This window comes from Pungitius pungitius, chromosome 15 (assembly GCF_949316345.1).
Source record: "Pungitius pungitius chromosome 15, fPunPun2.1, whole genome shotgun sequence".
Lineage (NCBI taxonomy): Eukaryota > Metazoa > Chordata > Actinopteri > Perciformes > Gasterosteidae > Pungitius > Pungitius pungitius.
In genome coordinates this window covers 9307478-9333935 of record NC_084914.1, presented here as the reverse complement: position 1 = coordinate 9333935, position 26458 = coordinate 9307478, and the positions used below count along the sequence as shown (strand labels likewise).

Sequence of the window (26458 nt, the reverse complement as noted above, 5' to 3'; positions counted from 1 at the left end):
CTGTCCCTTTAAAGTTTTAGCTGACAGTTGGCTCCGCCCATTCACATCAGCTCTGCTCCCATTGGCTGAGAGAGAGGTCAGCTGCTGCAGTGGTACACACGTGCAGCTCCGTGCATTTCAAGATCAAGATGGCAGCTTCCGTGTGTCGTTGCTACGAGGTTAGACCATTCATGTCCTTCATTACAGTTATTTTGTCTCTTGGCGATCATTTAGCTATGAGAGTACGCACGTTCGTCTTGTAGTTAGTCTGCTCTCGTCTACTTATGGACAGAGAATTTATAGTTTGTGTTTTTATGTACAACATTGCAAGTTGTCCATTAGGCCTCGTTGCATCAGACGGACTGCAGGGTTTTGAATGTCCTTAGTCACCCATCAACGTTTTAAAAGAGCTTAATTAGTTTTGTTCGTGAAAAGGTCTTTGTGTGTGTGTGGGTGCTTAAAACCGGTAATGTGAGGTTCAGCAGTTGGCCGTTTTACACGCGTTCATGTAACCATTATTTAAGTAGCAACGTTACAGTTGTTATGTGACTCTTTAATATTACCTTTAAATGTGTGAGTCCAAAGAGTTGTATCTTAAGTAATCACATACGCACTGCTGCAGCTCAACGCGGTGTTCCTATAGTATTTAGAAGGTATATCTAAATATCCATTGTTCGGTGAATTTAAATACGATCCAACACCTAAACCCACAGGTTCAGCTCATCAGGGTCAGACTTTAACAGGGCTCAACTGCTTCTGGTGGTTTTATGTTAGATTGTCTTTTATACAATTATAAATGGCTCAACCCTCCTGAGTATGCTTTTGAAACAAGTGTTTATTATAACCCTTCCATAAGTGTTTCGGTATGTGTAATATTTCCTAGATGGAGCCAAGTCTCAATCACCACCCTGTACCCTTGTACCAAACAAATATGGGGAATATGTTGTATAACATGTTGTATATGTATCAACAGCATGACTCTTCTCTTCCTGCCATTTACCTATTTAATATCATTGCTTTCTACATAGAATGACTGCTTCGTGTACCATTAAACAAGTTGTTCTCCATCCACTGCAGTGTTGGCAGAGTTTATTTTTCTTCTTTGAAACACTGGCTTTCTCTCCATTGCAGCTGGTCGGCAGACGTGCCTTGGCTCTCTGCTTCCGCCCTACGGTCTCTTCTGTGTGGAGAGGAGATGCCTACACGTTAACAAGGAGTCCAGCTGCAATGGTGCAGGTAACAACCGAAAGCTCCCATTTACTTTAATAAGATGCATACTCATTGATCATTTAATTACAAAAAGAAAAGTTGTCTTTTTTTCTTATAAATAGTACACAGTATCTGGTTAATTCTCTTTTTTTGATCTCACAAAGTACCATCCTCTGCTTACTCTGATCAATCCTCATTTGTCTCACAAGGTGCGATATTCTTCAGGACGTAAAGGTTTCTTGGGAGAGTTTGTGGATAACCTGCGGCAGGAACTCAGTAAGAATCAGGAGATGAAAGAGAACATCAAGAAGTTCAGAGAAGAGGCCAAGAGGCTTGAGGAGTCTGACGCTCTTCAACAAGCCCGCAAGAAATATGTAAGAATACTCTCTCTCTCTATATCTATCTATATATATATATATATATATATATATATATATTATTGTTTCATCTATTTGAATAATGATATTTGCATCAACAAGGATTTGCTTCACATTATTTTTAATTTCTGTAACAAGACCACGTCATTTCTTTTCATTTATTTTATATTAGAAATCTATTGAGTCGGAGTCCGTGAAGACTTCAGAGGTGTTTAAGAAGACCTTCGGCTCCCTGTCGGAGACCGTCAAGGAGGTAAGGTATCGCTACTTCATCGCCATGAATGTCCAAAAGGAAATGGCCTCATATGAAAACATTTAAGTAATGTTCTTAGATCCTGGGACACATTGTATATATTCAACCATACTATTTGCATCTGTCTCTTTGTTTGTATGTGCCAAAGGGTCTTGAGGAGGTGAGTCGTACTGAGATCGGGAAGAAGATCAAGGAAAGCGTGGAGGAGGCTGCCAAGACAGCCATGCACTCTGCTGAGTCAGTCTCCAAAGGAGGAGAAAAACTGGGTAGAACCGGCGCCTTCAGGGCCATCTCACAGGTCAGTAGAGGAAAGAAATATATGTAAGTTAACAAGGATTTTTGTTGGCACCCAGATACCTACCGAGAGTTTGGATTGGATACTTGATTTTGAGTAATGACTTGTTTTTGCACAGTGTGCGTTTGCATATGTCAATATGACTGTGTTCACTGCTCATGGGTCAAGGACAATCACATAAAGTTATAATATGCAGACATTTTGAATCTGAAAACCTCCTACTGAACAATATGCTAAAAAAAAACCTGACATCTCTGTAAAGAAACAACGTTGTGTGATCTCTGCAGGGTGTGGAGACCATGAAGAAGGAGATAGACGTCGGGGATGCCGGCGCTTACAGAGCTCCCCCGCAGCTCAGGAAGAGAAGCGATTTCTCCTCCAAAGGAGCCGACTGCGACTCCAGAGTGTTTGAGGCCAATGAGTAAGTTTCCCCTCACACTCCTCTTGATTAAAAATATATCTGCACTTATCCTCAAGTGAATATCTTGTATTTCTTTATGTAGAGAGGCTATGGGTGTCGTTCTCCACAAGGATTCAAAGTGGTACCAGCAGTGGAAGGACTTCAAGGACAATAATGTTGTTTTTAACAGTAAGAAAGTCCTCCTTGGATGAACAGGCTCTTTCTCTGTATATATATCAAAATCGAACAGTTTTCACTTGCGCACTTCCCTTTAACGACAGCAGGTGGCACCAGGTTATTTACAGTAAATTGCATTATGAACTAATACAATTCTGGCATTAATGTGACCGTAGAACCCTCACAAGCAGTTGTTTTTTAACTTTTGATTTAAAAAGTTATCCTAACTATCGCTATTCCCTTTTTGTTTGTGTCAGGATTCTTTGAGATGAAAATGAAATATGATGAAAGTGACAATGCCCTTGTCAGAGCATCCAGAGCTGTGACTGACAGTGTCACTGGCTTTCTAGGTAAGGCTCTCCAATCATTTATTTGGCAGTTACTTCCCAAAACAGAATAAATTGTGAAATCTTATGGCCAAATAAACCATATTTGTTGTTGTCTGTTTGTTTTCCAGGTGGTCTTTTTTCCAAAACTGAAATGTCTGAGGTGCTGACCGAGATTGTGAAGGCTGACCCCACCTTTGACAAAGACTCTTTCCTCAAACAATGCGAGAAAGACATCATCCCGAACATACTGGAGGTAAATAGACGCCTTAGTTTATCCTTGACTACACTCCTCTCTTCCCTCAATACCTCAGGGTATTTCACAAAAGAGCTCAAGAGCTCAAGAAAACAATTACTGGAGAAAGTCTTGCTTCATCAAAAGTGAAATTAAGAGTCAAATCTGGCTGAGCAAAAGACAATTTGAATTATTGATGTTGGAAAACGCTCAAAACAATGCGTTGTTTCTGATGACGCAGTTAAAATCACATGATTATCACCAAAAAAAACATACATTTTGTATGTTAAGTGAACCTGGAAATCAAATTGGTACATGAGTTTCAATAGTTATTTAAATTTGCTGGACATCTCACATTAAGACAACAAAGACAATGCAAATAGGTTGAATTTGGCAACATCATATCAGGTCACTTGGCGTAGCTTTGTGAAACACCCTTCTGATGCAGTAAACCATTAACACTTTGGTTTCTCCTGCAGGCTATGATTCGAGGAGAGCTTGAAGTGTTGAAAGACTGGTGCTATGAAGCTGTAAGTCATACTCTGCTGCCTCTGAATGTGGTATTCAATTACACTTAAATACAGCATAGACGGTGAAATGTTTTTGGAATCTTCATTTTCTTTTATGTTTACAGAAGGCACTTTTCCTCATATCTCGTCAATAATCTTATTCTTTTTTTTTTGTGGAAATGCCTCTCAGAAATATACATTCTCTTAAAAGTATGTGCAAAGCCAAATGTGTGTTTGTTTACCTGCCCGTAGACGTACAGTCAGCTGGCTCACCCCATCCAGCAGGCCAGAGCGCTGGGGCTGCTCTTTCAGTCCAAAATCCTGGACATTGATAACATAGATGTAAGTGTTTTTACACAAGCCATCGCACACATTGCCTCTTTCCATACTGTGAACTTCAATGTTTAAAGTAATATCTTTTATTCATGTGTTTTTCCATTCTTCTTCTATTTATCCTCAATATTTAGTTCACTTGCATGCACAAAATTAGACATCCGTTGGTTTACATTTTATAAAGTCATGTAGCTGCAGAGAGTGAGAATAATCCTAAAGTGAGTGTAAATTGAATCTGTTTGTTTGTCTTGTAGCTAGCGATGGGTAAGATGATGGACCAGGGCCCAGTCCTGATTATCACCTTCCAGGCTCAGGTCGTCATGGTGATCCGCGGCCCCAAAGGAGACATTGTGGAAGGAGATCCGGTAGGATGCGAATAGGAGTAGGATATAATCAAGTCATTGCATACGTTTTATGTAGCAATAAGAATCTGGCTTGTGTGACTAACATAGTTTAGCACAAGTTGATATGGGTCTTTGGGGTCCTAATGAAATGGCTAACATACTTTGGTCAAAATGCCACAAAGATCATTTAAAACAGCACCCTTTTTACCCAAGGCCATGTAAGGAAGACTCCCATTTTATAGTGAATAGGAGTCTTCCTTGACGACAGAATGTTAAAGAAGTTCATTCTCAGTCACTCAAGCATGACATGGTCAGTAGACATGCCAAATAACCAAATTAAACAAGCGGAAGTGGAAAAACTGGAATTTTCAAAATGAGTTATGCTTTGTCACCGTTGTAGTTCTAGAAATGTCAACTTTTGTCTGGATGAGACCACGCCTTTATAACAGTACTGACTGTGTGTTCGCATCCTCCCGCAACAGGAGAAGGTGATGAGGATGATGTATGTTTGGGCGCTGTGCCGTGACCAGGAGGAGCTCAACCCCAACGCTGCCTGGAGACTCCTGGACATCTCCGCCTCCAGCACGGAGCAGGCTCTGTAGGAGTAGACCAGGGGGAAAATGGAGACACACAAACTGAAGGAGGGATGAGACGCAAGGATGGGACTGGAACACACACACACACACACACACACACACACACACACACACACACACACACACACACACACACACACACACACACACACACACACACACACACACACACACACACACACACACACACACACACACACACACACACACACACGTACGTCTACATCTGAGTGCAGGGCGCTCCCATGCCCCTGTGTCATGCCAGAGACTGTGTCGGCGCGCCTTCACATTCCCGAGGATTTATGTTCACACGTCATTCTCCTCTCTGTGGCGCGAAGACATAAATGGACTGAGACAAACTGCCGGTGGATCGTCCATCCGTAGAAAACTGTGCGTCCACCATATGCGTGGGTTGTCTCGTGCACCGGTTCGCTCTGTGTTTGGGTTTCCAGGTGCAGAGGGAATGCAGAACACTTGCATTGCTTTTTGGGATGGCTGAAACCAAACTTTTTCAACAACAGGTGAAAGAGGAGAGAACCGTCCCCAATTCCATGATTGTGTCATCGAGGGGTACAGTCCATCCGCACCGGGCTGGTGGCTCGATCCAAGAAAACAAAAAATGGCAGCGAGTTGCGTGATGGAAAGACTTGTTTTTCAAGATTGGCCCATATTATAGATTAAGGATCAAGACATCCAAGCCTCCGCTGCTTGGATTTCAACCATTTTAATTCTTTCAATATATGCATCTCCTGTGAGTCTCCGAACGTCATTAAACTGCAATATTAAATGTTTGGAGCACAACTTTGAGGGTTGAAGTGCAAATTGTGGGTTTGCCTGCCAACAAATGTGTGCATGGTTTGTTTATGCAGCTTCCCAATTTAATATAAATATAACTGCACATCAACTGTTGAGTGTATACACCCCTTAAAACGAATACCATAAAATCCCACGAGAGGAGATGAAACCATTGACAGTCTTTAATGTTAGACAGTAAATAGTTGACGGTTTAATTTTTTTTGACCAAATTACAAGCGATCATGAAGATAAATTCATTCTCAAAGAATTCTGCCTGTACCTGCAAACATCCACTGTGGTGTTGTTTTTTCTTGGTTCCTCTTGGCCTTTCTCATCTGAAACTTATCAACACTTAAGTACATAAAGGAAGATGAGGCTTGAACCAAATAGGGCAGGATGTAATAACCTGTGTAGCCCGAGAAACCACAAGCAGCTGGAGATTGCCTTTGTTTTTTTTAACATACGTTCTCATATGCCGTCATGCATTTGGCTCCCAGTCAGTGTACATGCACTCTCAAGAAGAACTGTATTGTATTTACATATAAATGTTAAATGTTGACTTTATAAGTTTGGGAGGGCCCACATTCAAATGTCATTGTTATGATTTGATGATCATTTGACATGTATATATTTAAAAGCTGTTTGTTTTTACTAAACACTTTGGTTTACTGTTGCTGAAGATGAAAACTCAAATGAATCTGCATATTAATGCATCCGTTGTGTTGCCTGACATCTCTACCATGTGACCACCAGGGTCTCTACTTGCATATGTTTAACACGTTATGATCGTACTGTAGCTCTCCACCCAACTGTTCAGTCAATCTACAAGCAAGTCCATAATGGTGAAGGGAAATATATTTCCTGGTTAATATATATTTAGTTCCTAAATTTTACCAAAATAATTTTCGCATTATATTTTGGGAATTTTTCAATGTGAGATGGTGTGTTTAAACTAGGGCCGGGACTTTAGCGCGTTAATTACGATTAATTAATTACAATGTGAATTAAGATTAATTAATTACACAAAAAATAACACATTAAACATTATTTACGCATTTTTACACTTATTTTTTGCACCGCGGAACGTTTCTCACTGGATGAGTTCCGCCCCAGAGACGGATTGGTGCATCTTCGAGGATCAACCATGCTATTCATCCTTCCTGCATTGGTAAAGGCACAAGTGAGTTGAATTTGAATGTAACAGAGAATTGGAGGGTGGATGCACTAAAAAGGGTAAACAAATCTACACCCTGTGCCAGACTGTCAGTTTAAGGTTGTCCACGGGATGCTCTGAAGTAGACAAACATGTGATTGTCTTGAAAAATGCCCTCAGAGGCTGTAATAAGTTTCATGTCAGTGTGACCACTGAATGAGACACATCTGCTCATCTTTACTGACTCATCCGGCCTTCTCTCCCGTCAAAAAGGTGGAACCCTATAGGCTACGTAGCATGGCTAATAAGTGCTAAAAGCTAAAGCAAAGCAATTAACATGCAATTCATCATCATTCAAAAGATTCTTCATCATTCTTGACAATGCCATCATAACTCAAGTGAACGCACCTTGTGTTTCTGCATAACCCCCAGGGTTCACTTCTCTGAAACAACCAGTGGGGACAATGCCCCCACAACTACCTCCGCGGTAGTGCGCTCAAGACTTGGCAGGAGCGGGATTTGAACCCACTGGCGGCGCTTACAGAGGCTTTCGGCTCCTTCTTGCACCCCTACACTACCAGTCCTGGTCACATTTTGGCAACTTTGATTCTCCTACTTAACCTTGAGCATGTGAGCTAAACCTCAAAACTCTTTTTAAATGCTATTTCCACATCTGGGCTTGAACCCACAACCTTCAAGTGCACAGTGGGCCAGCAGCTCTTCCGATGTGCTACTTCACCACACACTAACCACCCCTTTGTTTGTTGTATTTAACCTTGAGATTGCTACTCAAACCTGAAGTAAAGCCAAAGGCTCAAACCCAAGACTGGGCTTGAACCCACAACCTACAGGGTAAGGACAGAAGCTCCTCAGCTCGTGTGCTGCACTACCTCACCATGCACAAAATACATTTTAGTTTCTCGTATTTAACCTTGAGACTGCTACTCAAACCTCAAAACTCTTTCCAAGCAGAAGTGATGTCTGCATGAAGGGGCATGAACCCACAACCTCAGACAGCAGGTTGGAGCCTGCAGCCCTTCAGTTGTTCCCCTGTGCTATTCAAGCACATGCCTCATTGTGTCCGTTTCTCATATTAGACCTTGGGATTGTTTACTAAACCTCAAAACTGTTTCAAAGTTTACAGTTTGAAGCCCTGACTGCAACCAAACCCTCCTTCTGAGAGAGCAGGTTTGAACTGAGGATCCTCCACACTTCAGCCTTCCTGCTATCTCCCTGCACTGTTCCACCACACACCTGTTGATGCTTTTGAATCCAACCTCAATTCTCATAGATTCTCAGGCTGGAATCCACAACACAACACACTCGTCTGCTGGAATTGGTTGAACAAAAATAAAAATCCATGTGAAAAAAATTACTTCTCACTGTTCTCAGGTCAAATATTTATGCAATTAAAATGCAATCAATTAATTAATTACAAAGCTTCTAATTAATTAGATTAATATTTTAATTCGGGTCGCGGCCCTAGTTTAAACTACCATGCTCAACATTTCTTCTATGTAGTTGCTGTGTCACTCCTAGGGACCTGAAAAATTGTTTAAAATTTCCTCCAATTATAAAACTGAACAATAGGTGAGGTGGCTTATTAAGGGGAGAAATCCAAGTCTAAATTGAACAAATATTACAATATAAAACTTCATACTCAGTTAATTATTTCCATTAAGACCAAAAACTACTAGTGTTTAAATGTTAGTGTCCAAGGTTTGTTGATGTCTGTATCGCTCAATAAATCACGAAGCACTTCAACAGACATTTAAAAACACGCCATATACCCATGATTTAAAATAAAATATAGTCTATGATTGATTTATAAGCAAATTGCTCTATGAACATTCAATAGGTTTTGGTTTTAACTAAGTTAAGCTCAAGGTTTCTTGTATCTAAGTTACTGAAGTAGTTTTCATACATGTTTCTAGACGATACATGTGAATAGGGTACAATATTTAAACTAATAGGTGTTGCTACAAAACCTCCTCAGTTAATAACATACACTAAGACAATCATTTAGTTTTTTATTAGAATTAAAGTTTTCTACAACGTAATGTTGCTAATGCAAATAAGGACAAAAACATCTACATATGTCATTATGTCTTCTTTCTTTGAGAGAAAACATGTTATAGAAGCAAAATAGGAGAGGGACTTTCTAAAGTAATTACAGAAACTAATTGCCTTGAAAAATGGTGTAGATATTTTGACGCCTCAACATTGATCTTGAGCAAATCTTTTCTGATTTTCTCACTTACAAAGCATGTAGATTCTGTCATTTTTATTATAGGTACACTTTCAACTGTGAGTAACGGAATCTAAAACAAAAATCCAGAAAATCACATTGTATGATTTAAAAATATACATTTTTTGACATATATATATATATAAAAAAACCGTGTCTACTGTGTTTCAATAAGGGTTAGGCTGAAGTTCCACACACACACGGTCTTGGTTGATCAGACCTGCTTTCATGGGTCCAGACATTATGAGTCTGCTCCCTGAACCACAGCTTCACCTCTCAGTCCACCATCTGTACCAACAAGGGGGTTGAATTTCATAACTTTTCAGGCTGAAGACCTTTATCAATTAAGCCCCCAGTAGGCGGCTTGTTGGAGCGCTGCTCGCCGTGATTTGATTATTAATCCCCTTCAGGACAATGTGACAATCCACTGGCGGGTTAATTAAACCCACAGGGAGATCCCATGCGACCTCAGGCGGGGGGCGAATGAGGTTGTGTACGTACTGCGTTCTGTCCCAGTGGTTGTACCGATTAAATTGTGTTAATTAATTTCTTCTCGCAGTAGAGCTGAGACACAGGTGCAGTTGTGTTACTCCACTCATTGTTGAGCAAAACCTTCCATGCACTCTGACATTAGATTTAACAAAAACATCTTATACAACTGGATGCAATGCAGAAGTCTTTCACCAAGCAGATGCTCTACAGGACTTCCTTTGTGGTGGGGTGAATTAATAAAGGTGCACTTTATTAATTCATCATCTTCGTCTCAACCTACTTTTTTCCAGACAAATAATCATCAGTCAATCGTCACAAGTTAACATCTTGTGATTTATTTTATTTCTAGTTTTAACTGAATCTCTGTTAACATTGTGGTTATTATTTAGTGTTTGATTTTAAAGAAAGATTTTTATCCAAACAATAGCCGCTTGGTCTTTTTTAAAATCAATGTGTGTGTGATGTAATTAATGCCATATAAAGTTTATACATTAAATCCATTTTGGTGGAAATAAATTCAAATTTAATTTAAATAGAATGGTTACTTCTAAAATAAACTAACCTAAGAACGCCATTGTGCAATTCATGTGATCGATGTCATCCTTAAATATTACACATTGTTCTCACCTTTGCAATTGTACAATAAAACAATTTTTTTACACACTCTTCACCTGTCAAACAAACACGCACCTGGTTTGATATTCGTACAGGATTAGGCTCTGTTTTATCCAGAAAACTGTTCAAACTGTTATTGGCTGCACGTCTCGGGGCCCCTCGGGGTCCGTGCCCCACACACTCCTCTTACATAATGCAAAAAGCCACACGTGGCTCCCGGCGCTTCACTCATCCAAACAGATGCATGTGTGCCGTCCACACACAAGGGGCTGGGGTTTTAGTGGGCTGCGAGGTGGGGCGGATCCCGACTTAAAAAGCTCCACACAAAGCAGAGGAGGTGCTGCAGGACGAGGCAGAGATCAGACCTGAAGCTCACAGAGGAGGCAGAGCGAGCCCCGAGCTCTCTGCAGTGCCGAACAGCTGCTGCTGCTGCTGCTGCAGGATCATCACCGCTCCGTGTTCCTCATCACACGTCCTCACCTGGGACAACAGCCGGAAAGTGAGTTCTCAAATCTCATCCTCATCCAGTTGGTCATCGTGCAAACTTTGTGTGTGTGCAAAGCGTGGGACTTAGAACTTTATGTCCATTCAGTCGGGGTAATGCGCAACGTTGTTGGTTTGTCCTTCTGTAAAATAGTCATTCAAATTCAATGTTTTTAAATGAAAAAAAATATTCACTTCTATTTAGACTGCGGTGATGCAGGCAATGGTAATGTGACAGGTCACAGCGTGCCGTTGTGCTGGAAGGTTGATGAGGCAATATAAGTTGGACAAAAGTTCAGAATGCCTTTCTTTAAATCTTCTCTGTTATGTGAAAAGCTTATCGCTTTTTCAACCGCAAGAATAAACATCAAACTACTGAAAGCCTCTGTGGTGACATAATCAGAGATCACTGCCAGCAGGATTAGGAAAATATGAAAGCGACCGCATTGTGTACAAGTTATTTATCAAACATTTCTACGTACATTCAGAGAACTGTCCCACTGTCCCACACTCAGCGTTCACTAGATGACATAATTTCACCCTTTTACATACATATATATACTGAGAGGTCCATGACATTATCAAAGCTGCTGTCATAATCCACAGGTATAAATGGGGGGTATTACAGGCACTACAGCCATGAGGGACACCATATGGTGCTGCGTGTGCTCTGTCCTCACAATTCACTGGCAAGGCTGCTTGATACTTTCGGAAATCTACATTTTACTCCATTTCACTGAGAAGCGTCAATTCTGTGACATTTGTTCACATGATAATTTAAAACTTGGACTCCAGGTCAAGTTTCTTTTGTGTAATTCAGATGTGGGTGGATTTATCTGCTGCTTAGGAAACCAAAGCAGGTCTCTCAATCAGGCTCATTCCTTTATGTTCTTTAAAGCTGTATTTGTTATCTCCTCAAAGCGGGCAGTTTTTAATCCTCTGTGTTGTTTGTGTCAGGATGACCTTGCTTTTGAAAGGCCACCTTTAACGGAGCCACATATCTGCAGTTTCATTGGGAATGAGAAGAAGTTTGTGATATAAAAACGTGTTTTGTTTGACATCCTGACTTGTGAAGAAGACGGATCATAACTGTGGAATATGGTTAATTCATGTACTTTACTCCTTCCTACTTTATATTCTGTAGCAGCGGGTGAACTGTCAAGTAAAGTTGCAGTGAGTAGCAAAAAATCTGGATGTGTTGCATAACTCACTGTAAATTCTGACTGCGCACTTTGTCAGAAGGAGGAAAAAACCTCAATGACTTAAAAATCCAGTCTTGTACCATTTTCTTTCATGTGGCAGCTGCAAAATCAAACTATAAAATTCTCTGTACAGAAAAAAAATTCAAGGCAATGCAGACTTGCATGTAAATGTTGCATGTTGCATGTAAATCAATGACAATTTAATTAAACATGAAACATCTCATTGTTCAACTTCAATTTAGCCGTTTTCATTAGCGGCCTGTTTTCCATGCACTCACACTGACTAATGGGATGTCCTGTTGTGTAAACCTTGCCCTACTGCGTGGCTCTTTCCCTTGATCATTTAGCATCTGTCTATAGAGCCACCTGACCGGTCCAGCTTGATGTAACCATGGGCCATTCGATAATTGATGCTGAGGCAGGCAGTTTTCTTTCATTAGGTCCTCAAGTCCCCTATTAAAGGCTGCTCTTGGCCCTTAAGCCCCGCCGTCCAGAGAGCAGGGGAGCTATCAACATGTCTTTGTGGGGATCAGCAGGGTGGTGAGGAGGGAGACGAAGCCTCCTGGAATAGAATATGCTGACGGGAGTGCACCCACAGCAGGAAATGTCTCTCTACTCCAAAGCACATTTAGGAGCCCACAGAGTGTTCCCGAGCAGGAGCGAGGCAACTATCTCGAGGGTTTCTTTCATCTCTTTCTGATTCATTTATCCTGTACGATGTTCTATCTGAGTTCAAAACACAGTTTTTCTCACGGGAAATATTAACAGATTGGACATTGTGTGTAATAACAGCTTTGAAAGTGAAAATGTGCTGAATTTAGGACCCTTGAACACACCTCAGTCTGTAAGATCCTTAGCCGTGTTCCAAGGCCCCGGATGAGGATCTAAATCAATCAGACGTTTTCCTCCATTCAGCAAACTCTGTATCCTGGAAACTCGCTCACTCGCGTTGTGTCTCATCCTTGTTTTTTCCCCTCAGGTATCCTGAGGAGTGAATCCCCAAATGACCACGTTACTGGTGAATCAAGGCGTAGCAACTCTGTCAGAGAATCAACAACTAGGGTTTCAATCCGACAACGTCTGCCGAAGCACCAAGATGGGGATCATTTGCAACCTGCAAGCAGTTGTATTGATCTCTGGAACATCTACGGCCACTTGACTGAGATTTATACTTCACTTTGTAAATCCCCATTAATGCTCCTCCAGGGGCTGCTATTGGATGAAACCATACTGACAAATCAACGGAAGACCGTGCAGATGATCTATGAAGCTATTGTACTATTAGCCTCCTCTTGAAATCAAGCGAGCGTGCGTGGGAGAAAGCGAGAGGGACCGTTTAGTCTAATTAAGCCCCACTGAGCGTGCTGCTCTTTATTTGCACCACTGATTTGCCCCGTTATTTTTCTTGGGAAACTCCAAGTTCAACCTGTTCATATCTGCCAGATATCCCCAATGCGATCCCCCCTCCAGGTTTAAAAAACAGAAATGGACCCACACTCTCTAACCGAAATGACCCTGCAGGGTTTTGCCGTTCCTCATATCATAAAACCTGTAAACTAGACGATTTCAACCTCTGAGACATTCCCCGACATCCAGAATGAGCGACCCAAACTACTGGGCTGTGGATTACAATCCCTCCTCTACTGCTCCTGCTGCGTTCCCCAGGGGCTCCACGGTGCTGCAGCCCATCCCCGGGCACCCCGAGCAGGGAACCGCCCTGTGCTTCGTCGGCCTTCTCGTGCTGTTTCTGCTCTTTCTCATCGTGCGCTGCGTCCGGATCCTGTTGGACCCGTACAGCAGCATACCGGCCTCATCGTGGACGGATCACAAGGAGGGACTGGACAGAGGACAATTTGATTATGCACTGGTGTGAAGACGTGGGGGGATTGGAAGATGAAGACCGGGGTGAAGTTGGGGATATGTTGAGGTTATTTTGGGGGACTTGGCAGTCGATGGATGACGTGGGTTCTGTGACATGCTACAAGGTTCTAGTTACAAAGTTTCAGCTCCATAAAATGAAAGAAAATGCGTTTGGTTTGTCGTTGGGCTGTTGTGTGGCCATAAAACAGCATCTGTGTATGAATTCAATTCAGAGAGAAAAGGAGAATCCATTTTAATTTGCCGGTACTGGATGTAATGTGACTCTTAGGTGGGTATGCTGATACTCTGCAGCTTCTAGAGTCACAAATTGCAGGAAGACAGCGATCAGTATCACAGCATTACATTATGACTCCTGTTTGTCCTGTCATTCTGTAAATACATAATGTTTTTGTAAATCCCACAGCTGAATTATAAATAGAGCGCAGGCTGCTGCAGGAGAGGCCCTGATTGAATAAAAGTGAAATGAAATGAGTTTAAACATGGAAGTAATTTAGACAGAACTATTATGCACTGTTACAGCGGATTTAAAGCAAGATTGTTAACTTTACACATTGATTTGCTGTTAAAGTATAAAAGTTGATCTGTCTTTTTTTAGAAATCTAGCTGAATAATTTAGAAGATGTCAGTTTCTATGGAACAGGAAACCTTTTTTATGTGAACCGTGCATTTGTACAACCTCTAACATGATCCTCAGGGATAATGATTTTTAATTAATCTAATGCTCAATATCATCAGAGGAAATCACTTCCTGTAATTGAGCTACAGCTGTTATTTATATTTCTCAATTTTCTCAAAGATTAACTGTCCACTAAAGCTGATGTTTATAATACATTCCAGTTAATACTAATTATTTTATTTGGAGTTTTGCTATTCCATGCCGCCATCCTCATAAGAGGCTTAGGAGGCTCAGTGCAGAGTCACTACACTGACTGCATACGACTCATATCGAGTTAGGATTATGAAATGCATGTGCACCAATTTACTTCCTCTAATCCTTTTTGCCTTCAGACCCAGTCCAGCGCACAAGCCAAATCTGGTCAACAGTGCCTGCAGGAATACATTATTTCATACTAAATACTGCTTAAATACTTTGACACTTCTTTTGTAATATTGTTTCGTCCCTTAAAGTCTTCTCGATATAAATGAACTAAATGAACCATCGGTAGTTCTTGGGAATTGTTCTACAGTTGTTTTGTTTAATTATGACCACAAGAATGTTTAGGAATAACAATGTACGGTTTGCTGGTGAAAAAGACATTTTCCTGATGTTTCCTATAATTATCATTATGATTTCCATCAAATAAAAAAGCTTTGACTTGTCTTTTTATAAAGTTTCATCACTATGCAGTGCACACACAAAACACTAACACTCAAACTTTTAATTGAGCCGACTGGTCTCCCTGCTGCCACACAATCAATACAATCCAGATTGAGAGCACCTGAAAGCGGCTGAATGATCAATCGGAGGCTCGTAATCGGCCTTCAGAGAGTGAGACCGGCCCCGGAGACTCAATAAATCTCTACGCTGAGTTTTATCTTTGGATAAGAGGAACATATATGAGCAACCATCTACCTGAGTCATCATGAAACAAATGTAAAAGCACTGAAATCAAATATTTTACAGTGATTTAGGTGAATGCGTGACTCCATTAAAAAAAAATCCTTCGTAATTATAAAAGCAAACAAACTGCACTTCCTGACTGCATCTGCAGTTTTTTTTCTTTGGGATTTCTTCATGTTTGTCTTTTCAGTTCATCTTTGTGGCTTCAGTTGCTGTGAGCGCTCACTCAAGCACTGATTAGCTGAGACCTCTTCTGGATGCTTTGAGAACTACGAGTGTAAATTCCCTGTTCAAACGTGCTTCTGAACCCTGACGAAAAACATGACAACGGCAAACACAAGAAAGTTTGGGTGTCATTCAAATCTGCCTTTAATACAAATAATTTTGAGTAAAGATGAGGTGGAAATGATTGATAAATTGCACACTGCATTCAATTTGTGCATTCAAACGTCATGCTGACTATGAACTTTATTTGCAGAATGACTCTACACTGTAAGCTCTTTCCCAACCCTCACATCAATGTTTTGGTGATTTGTCCTCCTCAGCCATCATCAGGTCAAAAGATAAATATTGATCAACTTTAAACTTTTTGTCCATAATTACATTCATGGCAATCGAATGACTTTCACATCAGCCTCAGTTCTACTTTGTGCTAATTAGCACAGGATAGCATAGTTATGTGTTAAATTTAGAAGACAATCAAGGCAAAGACATACCTCCAAATACAATTCATCTCACTCCAGCGGATGGTTGGGTGGACAGCGCAGCACCCCCACCTCATTGCTCCAGCAATCAACAGGACGGATTCTGCTTCAGTGCCTCCTGACAATTTACTTTCCAAAAAGACAAAGACACTCAGTCCCCATCACCCTCTCACAAATATCCAAATAAGGCCGCATCACAGAACCCGGGGAACCTCTCTTGGGAGAGAGCATGACATTCAGACACTTTTTTGTGTTTACATACTGCACATGGGACACTGGTATGCACCACTATTAGCATGGCTAGTAATACTAATATATTTCTTGTCATTTAGTTGTTTATTAGTAATTTAAAAAAATTAATGGAACATTTATTCAATTTAAACTGTATGCTACTGTAATGGCTGGCTTTTAAACTCTGATGATTTGAATTTTACTTTTACTATAATTTACATGCAGACGTTAGACACAGTATGCAAATAAATACTTTCATGAATCCGGGTGGGGTCATTTTCAGGTGGCCTGTGTCCAATCTCACAGAATTGGAGGGAAACAAACTCTTTCATACAAACCCCAATGCATAATAGTAATGGGTTGTATGACTATTTATACATTCTTTGATTAGTAATTTCTTGGACCTGTAGATAATAATGAAGCTGTAATAAAATAATTACATGTTGCAGGATTGATAATGTAACAATCTATCCATCACAGACTTTATGTAAACATGACTAAATAGAATAATACAGCTGTTCTTTACACATAACACAGCTGTGCCGTCCTGAATGCTCATCTGCATGACAGTAGTGATGTTATCAGCCGTCAGCCTGCTTATCTTCTCTACCACAACAACACCAGCTGAGGAGGGGATTGAGGACTGCAGTGAGCCTTCATGCATCGAGGAGAAGCACGTGACTGTGTCTGTGTGTTTAAGGGTGTGCCATCGGAGGATGTGTGTTAGGGCAGTTAAACACAGAGCAATGCCGTTTATTCAGAGTAAAGTCTATGTGCTCACCTATGCACGTACTTGGTGTGGTTTGTTTACCTTCAAAGTATAAAGTCCTGGAAGTGTCCTGTATTGTTGCTATGGGAGTCAATGGGTGCTCTCCAACTGAATGGTAACAGGAGATGTGTGAGCATTATCTACAATGGAGTATAAGGAAACGTAAAAGGATATACTTTTTATTTCTTATCAAAGATAAGTTTCTTGGAGACTGAAAATGTAATAAGGTATGGCCTATGCAAGATTAGCTGAAAAGCCAGATAAAGAGTAGCCATCAGACTAACTAACCCCTTTAGAGAAAGAAAGTGAACTGGGATATGTTTTATTTTATCATGAGTTCAACTTTTAATTTGTGGAAAGAAATAATGTGTCATCTCGCAAATGTTACACATAATCACTGGTGCTGTAATGTTTGTTCAACTCCACTGCCCTCTTTGATACACATCATCAACTCGCCACTGAAACCCAATCGCAGCTTTTCCTTTGTTGTCCATGCTGAGTTTCTTACTTGTTTGTGAACTATCGCTGTGGGAAGGACCCGCCCCCAGTGTTTCATTAGCCAATCAACCATCAGGTTGAACCACTGCCTTTATATCCTAGTGTTGGAGTAAGACACAGAGCACCGCACGCCTTCAAAATAAAGGTAGGCCACCGTTACCTTCACGAGCGATTACATGGCTGGAAATGAATCCCATTGCTTTCTAAAGGGTAGATATAAACTAAATGAAATTAACCTAATTTAGCAGGTACATAGGTTATGCACGTGCCTTGTATTTAACAAGGTACCTAATTCATGTTCAAGGCATTTGTTTCGGGCATTCGTGCTGTGTCTTCGGGAGCTCATTTTTCTGAGGACGAAAATAGACGTATTTTTAAGCCTTGAATCATTATATTGATATTAAAATAAACTGCAACGTCTTCTCTTGCACCAGTGGTTATTATTTTGAAATGTGTAGTATGTTCGCTTCATCTGAACAACTCCTCTCCTCTTTGTTGAAGTCTTTAGGGATACGGGATCGCATCCCCAACCAAATAAGGTTGAAACAAATTTCCAGTTCAAGGTGGATTTTATTCCTCTATTCCAACAGTATCACTTCTTCATTTCCATAGAGCTGCGGACAGGTGAGTCTGTTATGGAGCTCTTTTTTTCATCCGTTCAGCTACAAATGTGTTTTTCACCTTGGAAATGGATAGCCCTCACCTGTGCTTCCAGCTGGCTGTCAACAGAAACAACACGTATTTACATATTTCCTCTCTAGGACTTACCCTGTAGTTAGGTATTTATGATACAGACTACTCTAATAATAGGGCCTCTTTTTTTCTTTTTACAGCCTTATGATATATCATTTTTCTTTTGAGCAAGGTGTAGAGACAATTCCCCCCCCCCCCCCCCCCCACACACACACACACACACAATCCAACAAGCACACTCAACCACCGTTGGTTACACATGTCCGACTCGACACTCGACAACACTACTTAGTTAATAAGAAGTAATAGAGTAGTTTCACCTGGATGAGGTCACGTTAGGTTTGGCTGGGGCTTACCTACCTGGAAACCTCTGTTTCAAACACAGTCCTCAACGCTTCTGCCTGGCCACCCGCAGCCGAATGGACCTGCTGCCTGACTTATGGAGGCAGGAATACTGGCTTCCTCCAGGTGTGACCTGGACAGACGTGGAACAGCTGGCAGACTCGGACCGACCCCGACCCCACGACCTTCTCATAGCTCTGCCCCTCGCGTTGGGCTTTGTGGCCCTACGCTATGTGTTTGAGAGGTATAGAACCCGATCACTTCGTTCTGTAAATATCTGGAGGATGCTTTGGGGACATTGCAGATTCATGGGAAGACAAGTTCTTTTCAGTTTTTATTTTATTTTCATCAGGGCTGTAAACTAAATTTGGTTTGCATTACTTGCTTTTACCACTTCAAATGCTTTTCTAATTGAACTTCACTTCCTATATAAAATGATTTATCAACTTGAAGAGAAACAATAGCTGTATACACTCCAACAGTGCAGGCGTGGATAACAATAGGGACGGAGCATCTTCACGGGTTTTGATCGGCTAATTGCATCCCAGAGGGTTAACTGTTCAAATCAAATGGCTTTTTAAACGTTGTTAGTCCTAAACATTGTTAATTTATTTTGTTGTATTCTGATATGAGATAATTACCCTATGAGGAATAATTGTATTTGTTGTTTTTTATTGCGCTTGGTTTTATTGACATCGCATACAAATTAATATAATATAAATATAAACTGCAGATATTATACATTACTCACCATTATTTTTAGGACTGTACCGTAAACTTAACAATAATATATTTGATATCTGTCTTCATTTTTTACTGATGCATTTCTTTTTTCGACTTCTACGGTTTGCGTCTGGTGCTGTTTTGGTGTTGTCTTATCTTAAAGACAAACATCTGTCGAGCTTATTGATGAAACTATACATCCATGCACTCTGCTTCCTGCTTCAACACATAGGTTGTACTCACAGTAAGCCTCATGTGTTTGCTCTAGGTTGACGGTGGAATAGCTTATTGTGTATTGTGCTTATTGACTGTGACTAAACAATAGCTGGCTGGTGCCCGACTATGTCGCAGGGGGTGTTTCCCATAAAAAAATAAGCTTTCTTTTGTTGCTTTCAGTTTTTTTGCCCCACCCATGGGCAGATGTTTGGGGGTGAAGAATAGACTGCAAGTGACGGCTGCCCCCCTCCCGAGGCTGGAGTCGTTTTACACCCAGAGGAGCAGACACCCGACTCAGGTTGGTCCGAAGAGGACTCTGCATTCCTGCTTTTAATTTGCAGTATTTTTCTACATCATCCTGAAGAAGTTGGGAAAGGATGAGGATTTCCTGTCTTCTACAAATGTTACAAGCATTTACTTCCTCAAGTTATCTGGTTGCTGGGCTTTGGTTCTGAGCAACATGATTGGTAACCCAGGAAACCTCTCCTGGGAGAACAAAATACTTTTACAGATGTCATATACACAAGTTATTCCCTTTTAGTTTAGGGATAAAATAGAAATGCTTCAAGTACATTACTCATATTTATTTGTCGTTGTCTAATTACAAATGACTTGCAACAACTACAAAAATCATTTACTATATCACAATACCACATTTAATTAATCCCAGCAGGCCTGTTTGTTTTAAACCTGCAGAGGATTATTTATTTGCTTCAGTTATTCCCTTTGACTTTCCTTTGTTAAGTATCATAATCTTGCTGTGAAGTCCATACGATGGATGTCATCTAACAGGTTTTGCCTTTTGTTGTTTCCTCCTCCATGCCGGCCGTATCTAATAGCTTTTCTGCTCTTCATCCGTCCCCTCAACCATGTATTCCTTCTATTGTGCTTCTAGAGTGATATTGTTAGCTTGATGTTGCTGTGTGGCAAAACCCAGAGGCAGATTGAGGCCTGGTTCAGAGTTCGCCGGAACCAAGACAGGCCACCTCGAACCAAGAAGTTTGGTGAAGCGGCGTAAGTCCTCTCTCTCTCTCTCTCTCTCTCTGCACAACCCCTTTCATTGTCCAGTTTACAGTCGACTCCCCTCCAGAATACCTCCGGCACAAAAACCCTGACACAGCTGTGGGACAAACCTTGAGAACTAAACGCACCAGGCCATGTGGATGAAGCTGTGGCCTCTGTTGTAGTGTCTGTAAACACAGAGGGCTGACGCAGGGAGGTCTGTCCAGCACAACCACAAAGACCAACCGTTATTCTCTTTGTTTATTGCAAACAAAAAACGGGTTTACCAGACAAGATGCTGTCAGATACTGTAGCAGAGCTGGACTGATTGTACCAAGTAGAGGTCAACAGAAAATAATGGCTCCTCTTTTTCACTTACAAACCTAAAACTGATAATCACCAGGTAACGCAGGGGGTTTTAATTACACGCACACACGCGCACACACACACACGCACAATTACCAGCGGTGACCCAGTTACAGGCACGCAACCAAAACACATTCCTTGCACTTATACAGACTTTTCATAGTTGCCTTTCTTTCCAAATGTGTGACCCAGAGTGTTTTATCTTGCAGTTGGAGGTTCTTTTTCTACCTCACAGCCTTCGTTGCTGGACTGGCGTGTTTGATCGATGTGAGTATGAGTTTTAAAAAGTTATATTGCAGTAGTTTTTAAGGTTAAATATTTGTATTTTTTCTCTACAGCGTCCGTGGTTCTGGGACCGCAGGGAATGTTGGACTCAATATCCAGTTCAGGTGAAAACCTACAGTAACATGATCTCACTGCTTTGGATGACTCATGTGTCCTTTTCAACTATTAAAAGGATGTCAATTTTGTCTGCCTACATCGGAATATTGTAAAATGAGACCCTGTTTTGTAAGGAATCTGTTAATCACGATCATCTTCTCAAAGTTAGAATGAAATTTGAGTTTACAGATCAAATATCTTTAAAGGAGGAAATGTAAAGTTTATTTTCCTGTTGACTGTAGAATACAAATACCTGGAAATGCACATATAGTTTCACAAATGTTTTTTTTTTTCCAAAACTTAAAGACACCAAGAAAGCTAAACTTAGCGAATGTTTGGTCTAGGTGCAGAATGATATATTGATCAACTAAACGATCACAATTAATTGTTGTAGATCTACTAAATTTACTTCTATCCTTCAACTTGTTAAAAATCAAAAATAAAATCTTACCTGAATGGACTATATTTTGAGCTTTGCTCATCTGTACACAAACCGATGTTGGCTGCTATGGCTCCACTTTTGTGCCACTAGTGTCGTTCAATCTCTTTTCATTGACTGTTGATCACTGTTTGTACGCAGCCCATGGAGAGAGCTCATTACTGGTACTACATGCTTGAGTTGGGGTTTTATGGCTCTCTGCTCCTTCGAATCTCTGTGGACATCAAGAGGAAGGTGAGGAGCTCGACGTGCATTCATTGATTCACAGCTAACGCAACGGTTTCTCACGAGTTTTCCAGTTAGACGAGGGAATAAGAGAAGGCGTTATTATGTTTACTTCAGCCGGGTCATATTTCACAGTTGATGGCTCAAACTTCCGCATTAATCAGAACTTTCTCTTTACACATGGTTAATAAGTGACCGGATACTCTGCACATGTTTGCCAGGATTTTAAAGAGCAAGTGATCCACCATCTGGCCACCATCTTCCTGCTCAGTTTCTCCTACTGTGCCAACTACATCCGCATCGGCACCTTGGTCATGCTGCTTCATGACTCCTCTGACATCCTGCTGGAGGTAACTGTCCCGCTGCCATGCTGCTTTCGTGTAACACGTCGGTCCCATATCATCTATTCTATTCAGGCCATGACTAAACTCATTGCTCTCTGCAGGACGTCTCACTACAGATTCACCTCCATTTGTCTGCCTCTGTGTAGCCCTTCAAACTCGCTAAATGCTGTAAACTCCAATGAGAACGTTTTTTTTTCTTCTTTCTGCTTTCTGCTTTAACATTTTTTTTCAGTTTGGTTTCTTTGCTTTTACATAAAAGCTAAATTATGGTTTGTGTTTTTGCAGTCTGCCAAAATGTTCAACTACGGCACCGGCTGGAGGAAAACGTGTGACACGCTGTTTGTTGTGTTTGCTGTTGCCTTCCTTGTGACTCGACTGGTGGTTTTCCCCAGCAAGTGAGGTTCTATCTTGAGCTGTTTTTCCATTTTTGGTGCTGAAATGTCAAACTGCAGGAAGGGGGACTTTTAGTCGGTTGTCAGATACAGTTCTTTCAAGGTTTCTTATTTATTTTGATTACTCACAGAATCCTCCACACCACCCTGGTGCTGTCCATGGAGGAGTTTCAACCCTTTTTCGGCTACTACTTGTTCAATGTCCTGCTGATGGTGCTGCAGGCTCTGCACATCTTCTGGGCTGGATTGATCATACGCATGGTTTATAAGTTCCAAAAGGGCAAGGTGAGAGTCAGTAGTGAAATCAATTACACGATATCTCTGACCAATATCAGCAATCACAGCGGCTTTCTTATGGAAAGACACGTGAAGTCAATTCTCATATTAACATATTAACCAAGATAACCCAATGTGTTGTTTCTTCTGTCCCCAGCTGGAGAAAGATGAGCGCAGTGATGAAGAGAGCGAAGTCGATGAGGAAGGCCGGGATAAAAGAGGAGAAGAGAATGCGGATCAAGGAGAAGATTTTTGTTGGGAGAGAAGTAGAGACAACATGAACTCCAAACTGCGTATGCTGACCAACAGTTGTGTCCTGACCAACCACAGGGCATCTGTGGCCAACAATATGCGTAAAGCTCAGTAAAGTGTATTTTTGTAAGTAACGATTGACGCCAACATTTACTTTAACTTTCACATTTAACAGTATATAACTGATGTGATTATTTGCCTTATTTACTATGGTTCCTGCACGCTGATGCCCCTGTGCCTTACATTAAATGGAGAGAGAAATTAGACAACATGGTGAGAAGTTTCACCATTAGTCTAATTCAAAATATGACATAGCAAAGGATACTTTGGATGCATTGACTTGGTTTTTGGGCCCAAGAATGTTCTGCCTCTCACCACTCTGCTGCACAAGCAACACAGTAATTCTGTGTTGCCTCTTACATTGAAGGCTGTTAATGTCATTTGTCAATTACTAAGCCAAAAAAGAAACGGTTACTAAGAAATAGCACAATAAAAAGTAGCATATATAATTCATAAGACCCAGTATAATCTATAGTGATGAAGTCATTAAAATAGTATTGATATGTGATAGAGGGTAGAATGATATTGCGTCATTCGCTACTTTTTTAAACCACACGTAAATACAAACTCTTTCCTTTCACAAGTTCTATTTCATTCACTGTTTTAGAGTAATACTTTTTGAGGCACTACCTTCTGCTGATTGTTAACATGTTCATATTTTTACCACTAATCAGTTTTTTGGCATTTTATATAATGTAATATATTTTGGATTTGCATCTTATTGTTATTTTTTGTAAAGAATTCTTCATATCAGCACTCCCTACTTTGCATTGCAACTGCTGCAAAGTTTCCTCCGGGATAAATAAAGATCCATCTTACCTCGCCAGTGACTGACGCTGTGTAACTTCTTCTGTACCGCAGCGCCACCTGGTGGCTCAGATGAGCGGCTCACACCAATAGGCTGGGGGCGATCCATTTACTGTTTGCTTGATGAGCTGTAATTAAATGTCGTGTCGCAGGGTGCAGACCCACCTTTGCCGATCAAACAAGCAACTCATGAATGTTCTTTGCGTTTTAGGCTTTTACCTTTTGTTCGGTCTGACGGAGACTGTCATGGCTGTTAAACGTTAACGTTAGCCACGCTAGCTAGCCAATAGCTTGAGCCCACTTGCTCGGCCCTGCGGTTAATTTTAATGTCTTTGTGAGCTGTAGTTAGCTTAACTTGTCAACTATTTAAGATAACGGGAAGTTATATAAGTGGCGTTAAATACGAACTATATTGACTTAACGTTAGCTTATATAAACAAAGTGGCTGAGTTACAACTATAACAGAAGACATACCTGGCCTTCAGTTTAGTTGAAAACGAAGTATTAAACCGATAAATACTATTACAACCGAAGTAGTTTTCACGACGTATATAGTTTTTATACCGTTTAAACCCAGTAACTAGGTACCTACCGTCTCTGTGGCGCAATTGGTTAGCGCGTTCGGCTGTTAACCGAAAGGTTGGTGGTTCGAGCCCACCCAGGGACGGCACTTTTATTTTCATATTCTTTCATGCAGTTACTTGTATTTATATCAGTGATGCAGTTTTAAAATTATGTCGTAACTTGCAAAGTTAACTCCAAAGCATGTCAACACTGGCTAGCACAACAACAACATTAGCACACTCACCTTCATCTGTGCAGATGCGTCAACTGGCCATATTCAACAACTGGATATTCTTCAGCACAAGATTGGACGGAGTGAAAGTTGACCTTGTGGTGTTTTTTATTGGAGGGGTGTACGCATTTGTGTATTGTAATAAACACTCAAATACTACTACAGGTACTGGGATAGTCAATATAAGACGAGGAAGTAAAATATTAGGAAAAGTACAAGAACAATGTGTTGGCAGAATATTTTCTTATCAGTTTTTATCTTATTGTGATTTTTAAGTATTTGTTGGCCCTCTAGGCTGAATGACAGATTAGCTGGCTTCTCTAGTGAGCAAAGTTGACTTTTGTGAAAACCCTGATGGGTGGAGCATGTCACACTGTCAAGGAAGTACTCTAGTGGGAACACATGTGAGGTCAGAGTTAAATTTGACAGTATTGATCATTAATAGTGATGATGCATGGTTCATTTTTAATATATGTTATCAGCTAGGTAGACTTATTTAAATTTCCACGTATAACAGATTTCTCCAAAACAAATAAAAGGGTCAGAAATCCCATTGCCATTATCTTCACTTCGACTCAACTTTATCTCTTGCGTTTTCTTATTTTGCAAATGGAGAGAATAATAAATAAATAACATCCTTTGTGATTAAACCTGTTATGCAAACCTTTATTGCTGCCTCTTATTGAGATTTACAGAAATAACATGAAATTCGTAGGTTCCTTGTTGGTCTTTTCATGTTCAAAAATATTAAGGTTACTATTATATCTATTTAATTAAGACATAAGTATGTACTGAGCAGTGTCACGCGAAGGAGATTGAACTCCGCAGGGATAGGAGGATAAACGAGAGCTGTTATCATTATGAAACAAATAAGTATGGTTTAAACATTCAATATAAAAACATGTAAAATCTATTATTAGTAGGATTCTGTAAAGACTTGATGTAAAGCTGGTCCGGCAAACATGACAAAACACTTATTGGTTGCCAACCGTCCCCGCTTCAATTAATAAAGTCAGACAAGCACCGGACGTGCAATCGCATTGTGAATCTGTTGGCAGAGTTCAAGTACACACTAAAACATTAAGCCGTTCAAATTGCAGATTAGTGGAACGGCCACAACCACTTACCAGGAGATGTGATTGGTATCAGCTGCGAACACGGTGGCTCCGCAGAGCAAATGACAGCATAGTGACACATTCTCAGCATGCTCCCTTCAAACTATAAGACTGAAATCACAGACGTCGTCAAGAAGACACAAACCTGCGATCCATCACCTGCTGCCACAGAAACAGCTTTTCCCCTCATCAGTCGGTGTCATAAACCAAGTCTAAGTCCCCCACTGACCCAGACATTACGTCCCCATTACAGGTTCAGGTCTTAACAACAACAACATCATCATCATGTTGGAGTTATCTTATTTTCTTTTTATTCTATTTGTCTTTGGTTTATTGCGCCATCACCACGTAGGTGTCACATGTG

The 26458-nt window shown here is 40.7% G+C and overlaps 2 protein-coding genes and 1 non-coding gene across 4 annotated transcripts; all 3 read left to right on the top strand.

The window, feature by feature from the left end:
- Nucleotides 1-87: 87 nt before the first annotated feature.
- Nucleotides 88-6507, top strand: LOC119209736 (mitochondrial import inner membrane translocase subunit TIM44-like). Its single transcript, XM_037459258.2, has 13 exons — nt 88-158; nt 1111-1215; nt 1398-1562; nt 1738-1818; nt 1967-2116; nt 2401-2534; nt 2617-2702; nt 2948-3040; nt 3148-3272; nt 3731-3781; nt 4013-4102; nt 4348-4458; nt 4920-6507. The coding sequence occupies exons 1-13, from the start codon at nt 129-131 to the stop codon at nt 5037-5039; spliced, it is 1341 nt and encodes a 446-aa protein (XP_037315155.1). The 5' UTR covers nt 88-128; the 3' UTR covers nt 5040-6507.
- An 11267-nt stretch (nt 6508-17774) lies between these two features.
- Nucleotides 17775-24197, top strand: LOC119209113 (ceramide synthase 2-like). Of its 2 annotated transcripts, none has more exons than XM_037458140.2 (12): nt 17775-17810; nt 18167-18289; nt 18744-18944; nt 19820-19937; nt 20535-20653; nt 21217-21274; nt 21346-21396; nt 21969-22061; nt 22274-22402; nt 22682-22791; nt 22920-23073; nt 23222-24197. In XM_037458140.2, the coding sequence occupies exons 3-12, from the start codon at nt 18778-18780 to the stop codon at nt 23429-23431; spliced, it is 1209 nt and encodes a 402-aa protein (XP_037314037.1). In that variant the 5' UTR covers nt 17775-17810; nt 18167-18289; nt 18744-18777; the 3' UTR covers nt 23432-24197. The 2 variants fall into 2 exon arrangements, with proteins under 2 accessions (XP_037314037.1, XP_037314038.1); XM_037458141.2 differs by having other exon boundaries at nt 17803-17875.
- Nucleotides 24198-24776: 579 nt separating this feature from the next.
- On the top strand, nt 24777-24850 carry trnan-guu (transfer RNA asparagine (anticodon GUU)). Its single transcript has one exon. It is a non-coding gene; the product is annotated as a tRNA-Asn (tRNA).
- The last annotated feature ends 1608 nt before the right edge of the window (nt 24851-26458 follow it).